This window comes from Perkinsus marinus (genome assembly GCF_000006405.1).
Source record: "Perkinsus marinus ATCC 50983 genomic scaffold scf_1104296937060, whole genome shotgun sequence".
Classification (NCBI taxonomy): Eukaryota; Perkinsozoa; order Perkinsida; family Perkinsidae; genus Perkinsus; species Perkinsus marinus.
In genome coordinates, this window is record NW_003213929.1 from 85913 (window position 1) to 92252 (window position 6340).

At 49.3% G+C, this 6340-nt stretch overlaps 3 protein-coding genes across 3 annotated transcripts in view; 1 reads left to right on the forward strand and 2 right to left on the reverse strand.

Annotated features, from left to right (window-relative positions):
* The window catches only part of Pmar_PMAR006942 (conserved hypothetical protein), a gene marked incomplete at both ends in the record, with an annotated part of 1201 nt that extends 159 nt beyond the window's left edge, over window positions 1-1042 (reverse strand). Inside the window, one exon of the mRNA XM_002783370.1 lies at window positions 273-1042. Within this exon, the coding sequence (XP_002783416.1) occupies window positions 273-1042 (770 nt within the window). The remainder of the gene's footprint in view (window positions 1-272) is intronic.
* Window positions 1043-2207: 1165 nt separating this feature from the next.
* On the forward strand, window positions 2208-4400 carry Pmar_PMAR006943 (glycoprotein X precursor, putative; the record flags this gene model as incomplete). The annotated part of the gene is made up of 1 exon (XM_002783371.1): window positions 2208-4400. One exon carries the CDS (start codon window positions 2208-2210, stop codon window positions 4281-4283), a length of 2076 nt encoding a protein of 691 aa, XP_002783417.1. The 3' UTR covers window positions 4284-4400.
* An 827-nt stretch (window positions 4401-5227) lies between these two features.
* Window positions 5228-6340, reverse strand: part of Pmar_PMAR006944 (amino acid transporter, putative) — a gene marked incomplete at both ends in the record, with an annotated part of 1752 nt that continues 639 nt past the window's right edge. The window contains 3 exons of the mRNA XM_002783372.1: window positions 5228-5252; window positions 5300-5445; window positions 5615-6153. Coding sequence (XP_002783418.1) covers window positions 5228-5252; window positions 5300-5445; window positions 5615-6153 — 710 coding nt within the window. The remainder of the gene's footprint in view (window positions 5253-5299; window positions 5446-5614; window positions 6154-6340) is intronic.

A 6340-nucleotide genomic window follows, 5' to 3' on the forward strand; every position in this document is an offset into this window, starting at 1 on the left:
CGTCGACTATCACTATCACGCCGTCAACTACCACTAGCACGCCGTCGACTATCACTAGCACGCCGTCGACTATCACTAGCACGCCGTCAACTATCACTAGCACGCCGTCAACTACTACTAGCATGGCCTCGACTACTACTAGCATGCCCTCGACTACTACTAGCATGCCCTCGACTACTAGTAGCATGCCCTCGACTATCACTAGCACGCCGTCAACTACTACTAGTAGTATGGCCTCGACTACCACTAGCATGGCCTCGACTACTACTTACTTGCCGTCAACTACTACTAGCATGCCATCCACTATTACTAGCATGCCGTCGAATACTTCTACTAGCATGGCCTCGACCACCAGTAGCATGGACTCGACTACTACTAGCACGCCGTCGACTATCACTATCACGCCGTCAACTACCACTAGCACGCCGTCGACTATCACTAGCACGCCGTCGACTATCACTAGCACGCCGTCAACTATCACTAGCACGCCGTCAACTACTACTAGCATGGCCTCGACTACCACTAGCACGGCCTCGACGACTACTACTAGCATGGCCTCGACTATCACTAGCACGCCGTCAACTACTACTAGCATAGCCTCGACTACTACCACCATGGACTCGACTACTACTAGCATGGCCTCGACTACTACTAGCATGCCTTCGACTACTACCAGCATGGACTCGACTACTACTAGCATGGCCTCGACTATCACTAGCACGCCGTCAACTACTACTAGCATAGCCTCGACTACTACCAGCATGGACTCGACTACTACTAGCATGGCCTCGACTACTACTAGTATGGCCTCGACTACTACCAGCATGCCTTCGACTACCTCTATAACCTTGCCGTCGACTACTTCTACTAGCATGTCGTCGACTACCAACACTAGCATGCCATCGACTACCACCACTTGCATGCCATCGACTACCACCACCAGCATGCCATCGACTATCACCACTAGCATGCCATCGACCATCACCACTAGCATGCCATCGACTATCACCACTAGCATGTCTCCGACCACCACTACTAGCATGCCGTCGACTACCTCAACGACCACATTTTCTAGCAGTACCACCTCGAGCCAGACTAGTAGCTGTAGGAAAGCAGATGAGATCTGTGCTGAGTCGTATGTTGGATCATACTGCAAGTACTGGATGGATACACCTACATGTTTTGGGAGCAACATCCCGTGTTCCTGTTCTGCCCAACATGGAAGTACAAGTACCACTAAGTCTGTGCTGAAATGTGATGATGAGTGTGCCGCCGAACTCCCAGGTTCTTATTGTAAGTACTGGGCGAATCCTTCGGTCTGTTTTGGCTCAAGCAAGCTCTGTTCTTGCTAAATTGTCCAGTTTCGTCACCAGTAGGCGCTTTGGTCACTTTTCCATGATCGTATTTTTCGTCCCTCTCCAGCCTTGTGAGCTGTTTGACTTCGCCCTCTCAACTCGATTAAGAGATGATTCTTTTCCTCCAACTCTGCTGCTATTTGTTCAGTCAATGTGAGGTTAACAGTAACAGGGGGTAGAGGACCCAGCGATTTCTGCCGTGAATAGATCAACGGACGATCAGAACCCCAACTTGACAGAACGCGTTATTACGGAACGGTGAGGTTCGATAAGATTGTATCCCAGCGCTATCTGATTCACATTGATGTCTTTCGTATTTGAAAAATTCCGGATGACGATGTCTGACGGTTTGGATGACGTTGAACCGAGCGGCTCATGTAGCCGCTCACTTGATGATGGGAAATGACCGGTTCTCCGTACTTTTCATTCTTTCGCCCATTGGCGAAGTATTTTATATCTCTTGCTCTCGGTAATGATAGATCTCGATGTTCCCTTTACATTCAAAATCAGACACACGCAACCGACACAGGTTGCGGCATGCAATTTGAGAAACAGTTCCGAGGGCTGTGGAACAATAGAAGAAGAATAGTTTGTTGACAGGGCGTGTTAAGAAACTTCACGCGTAAGTGCAGAACTACGGACCAACCTAGAGAGCCCTAAGGAAGTTCCTCATCGCACGCGAATAATACGAGTGAATACTCTCATCTCAGACTCGCCAGTATACGTGGGGGTTGTCTCGCAGCAAGTTGTCCCGATACACAAAATTACGACGCAAAGTAGACATAGCTATGTTCGAGCCCTATTCGCTTAGAACTAGTGATCAATATCACTTTTGTGAACGACGTTGCCAATATGAAGTTCGCTGTTGCAAGTGCCGCTACTTTGACCGTTGTTCTCGCTGGTCAGTGCACCAGTGAGGACCAAGCCTTCTGGACTTCCTATGGTCAGACGTTCAGCAACTTCCTTGCTGGGTGTGGGAAACAAGCCTGGGGTGATGCCAAGGGTACCACCAAATGTCTAGTGAATGACCCCATGAACAAACTCACTTCTTCTTGTGCCCAATGTTTTGGTGATTCTGTTGAATGCGGGAGAGGCTCATGTATGTTCAGCTGCATTTCTGGGCCCGCCACGAGCAAGTGTCTTAAGTGTATACATAAGTCTGACTGTGATGACAAACTTTATGCCTGCACTGGATACTCTGCTGACGAAATGCCGCCTGATCCGACCGGAACTGTTTCGACTTTGCCTGTGACTACTGCAGCACCGACTACTACCACTACCACCACTACCACCACTACCACCACTACCACCACTACCACCACTACCACCACTACCACCACTACCACCACTACCACCACTACCACCACTACCACCACTACCACCACAACCACCACTACCACTACTCCTAGCACTACTACTACTCCTAGCACGACTACCACCACTCCTAGCACTACTACTCCTACCACGACTACCACCACTCCTAGCACGACTACCACCACTCCTAGCACTACTTCTACTACCACAACCACCACTCCTAGCACTACTACCACAACTACCACAACTACCACACCAACTACTACAACTCCTTCTACCACGACCACTACTACCAGTGCCACTACGACTTTTCCCAGCACTACCACTACAACTACGTCTAGTACTACCACTACAACTACGTCTAGTACTACCGCTACAACTACGTCTAGTACTACCACTACAACTACGTCTAGTACTACCGCTACAATTAGCCCGAGCGTTTCATCTACTACTAGCATTACTGCTACTACTTCTATCCCGAGCAGCACCACCGCTTCTCTGCAAGGGATGTGCAGCAGCAGCGATCACGATTTGTGGGCTTCTTATGGACAAGCTTACAGTAACTTCATCGCTTACTGTGGTCTCCAGTCGTTCGGTGATGCCAAGGCTAGTACTGCCTGTATTGAGAAGTCCGGGTTGTCCGATTCCTGTTCTAACTGCTTCGGTCAGTCGATTCAGTGTGGTCGTGACGTGTGTATGATGAGCTGCATTTCTGGCCCTGCTACTAAGAAGTGCTTGAACTGTATCGCGAAGACCAAGTGCAACCCTGATCTGTACAAGTGCACAGGTTATACAGTCAATGAGATGCCGCCTAACCCAACTGGTACCAGTCCTTTGCCCACCACTACCATTGCTCCTGTCACTACCACCGTCGCCCCCACTACTGAGTCGACTGTCACTACCACCGTCGCCCCCACTACTGAGTCGACTGTCACTACCACTGTCGCCCCCACTACTGAGTCGACTGTCACTACCACTGTCGCCCCCACTACTGAGTCGACTGTCACTACCACCGTCGCCCCCACTACTGAGTCGACTGTCACTACCACCGTCGCCCCCACTACTGAGTCGACTGTCACTACCACCGTCGCCCCCACTACTGAGTCGACTGTCACTACCACCGTCGCCCCCACTACTGAGTCGACTGTCACTACCACCGTCGCCCCCACTACGGAGTCAATTGCCACTACCACTGTCGCCCCCACTACGGAGTCAATTGCCACTACCACCGTCGCCCCCACTACTGAGTCGACTGCCACTACCAGTGTCGCTCCCACTACTGAGTCGACTGTCACTACCACTGTCGCTCCCACTACTGTCGGCCCGGTCGAAACCTCGACTACTGCTGCTCCTGCGCCAAAGCACAGCTGCGTTGAGGCCGACAAGATCTGTGCGCAGTCCTATGCGGGTTCGTACTGCAAGTATTGGATGGATGAGCCTACTTGTTTCGGTAGCGATATCGCTTGCTCTTGTTCTGACGACACCGTTAGTACTACCACACACTCCATTGCTCAATGTGATGCTGAGTGTGCTGCTGGATTCCCGGGATCTTATTGCAAGTACTGGGAGGAGCCTTCGGTCTGCTTCGGTTCAAACAAGCCTTGCTCTTGCTAAGGGTTTTACATTCGTCCGATATGAGCGTGTTGCACAATTTTCCTAAGTTGGATTTTCGTTCTTCCACATTCGTGGACTGTTTGAATGAGCCCATTCCTCTTATTAAGAGACTCTCACTTGGAGAGAAATCAGTTTTCCCATGATTTGTATATTGGAGTTCGTCAAGGAAGGAGGGGTTTGACATCTATGTCGGGTGGGGGATTACACCTATACAGTGCGTGCAGATCTCATGGCATTGGGTTATTGTTGTACGACCAGCAACACTGCCATCCGCGGTAGAAGATGTGATGGGCTGTCCTTGATAGGACTGGTTACTGTACTCGCATGTGGATGATTCACGGGGCCTATGCCCAGATCCTATATTGTGAAAAACAAGGATAGTCTGGGCTGCTCAGCCCGTTTTCGACAATCTGTGTAATATGGCAGAGACGTGTTGCATTGTTGTGGAAGAGACCGCATTAAATTGTTGTGGTAGGGTCTCTAGTGTAGAGACCGCATTCAAAGATTTTGGGGTGCTTCTCGGGTCCAACTGATAATTGACTCACCTGCATTGTTGGCACGGAATGGGGTCCGCTCTCGATCGATGTGCATGCTGTACCTCCTCCCGTTGAGTCTCTTCCAATGAATATCCGGTCCACTGGAGACCATACCACCACTCATTTGGATAGTTTGACAAACAGCCCACTGAGTTGAACTCCGTTCTCGTTGCTACGTTACTCAACTTCGTTGCTTGGAATTTCGGAGTTATCTTATTACTATCACAATTTCATTACATTCGCGGCCAATCGATTCACACTAGAAACTCAATGCGCGGCTTGATTGAGAGGAACATATTATTTGGCTCAGGATCAGCCTAAGAGCGTGAAGGAAGCGTAGAGCGCGGAATGATGTAAAGGTTTGTTCCGCCAGCACGAACGATGTGTTAATAGCTATAGTAGGATTCTCTATAAGCTTATAATTGTTTGGTACCTGACGAGCACATAATCAATCCAATGAGCGGAGCGAGACCCCCTTACAGTCCGAACACTAATGTGTATATGGACAGCAGGATGATCAGAATTTCTCCGGTGAAATGAACGACGCGTCCGGAGTAAATGGCACGCAGGCCAGCAGTATTGACGAAACAGGCCTTCCAGTAAAAGAAGAGAGGAAGTAACATAACCTGAAACACTAGAGTATGAAATCAAGAACAGATTTGAACATGAATTCCCCACGAGCGCTACTATCACTTCCTCAACGATAGACATTTATAATATAAATTTTATATACTTTATTATACGCTTATCACAAGCACAAATGCACGCCATTATATCTCTCTGAATGTGTCTTACACAGGGCATCCCGAGGATAGCTCCCAAAATAGATATCAGAGTCATAACGCCAGGAATGACAACAGCAAGAAGAGCGCATAATGCCACAAGAGCCGTTCGTATAGCATAGCATATCAGATGGCGCATTGGAGCATCCTCTGGGATAAGCCTCTCACAGTCCATAGCAACCGGAGTGAAGAGAGCGAGGAAATGAGTTGCGCACAATACTAGAATACAGACGATGATAGCATAGCCAGCCCAGTTAAGTTTGCCAGTAGAGGTCGAGATGGCACTCACAATATCGCCATATCGGGCTATACCGTCACCATAGCCCGCATAACCAGCAGCCATGATGCCTATGTAGACGGCGAATATTATAGCGAAAGCCCAAATGAGCGCTTTGCTGAATTTGCTAGGTTCCCCCACGCCATTGAGAACTGCGGACACCATAGTAGTGAGACCGAAAGATGTCATCAAAGTTGCCATAGCGCTACCAAGCTGGTCATTGAAGAGGTGATACTCTAGCGTGTCACCCTCGCTAACAGCATTCGTAGCACTGGCTATGATGATGACTATACAAGTGGCGATTATAGAAATGACGCCAACTGATGATAGCCAGCCGATTGCCTTCATCGATCGGATCCAGACGAAGGGGGCCATAAGACACGCGTAAATGAGGACCCACCAGTCTTGCGTTAGAACAGGCCATAGCCGCATAGTGTTTTCGGCAAAGAGAATCAACATAAT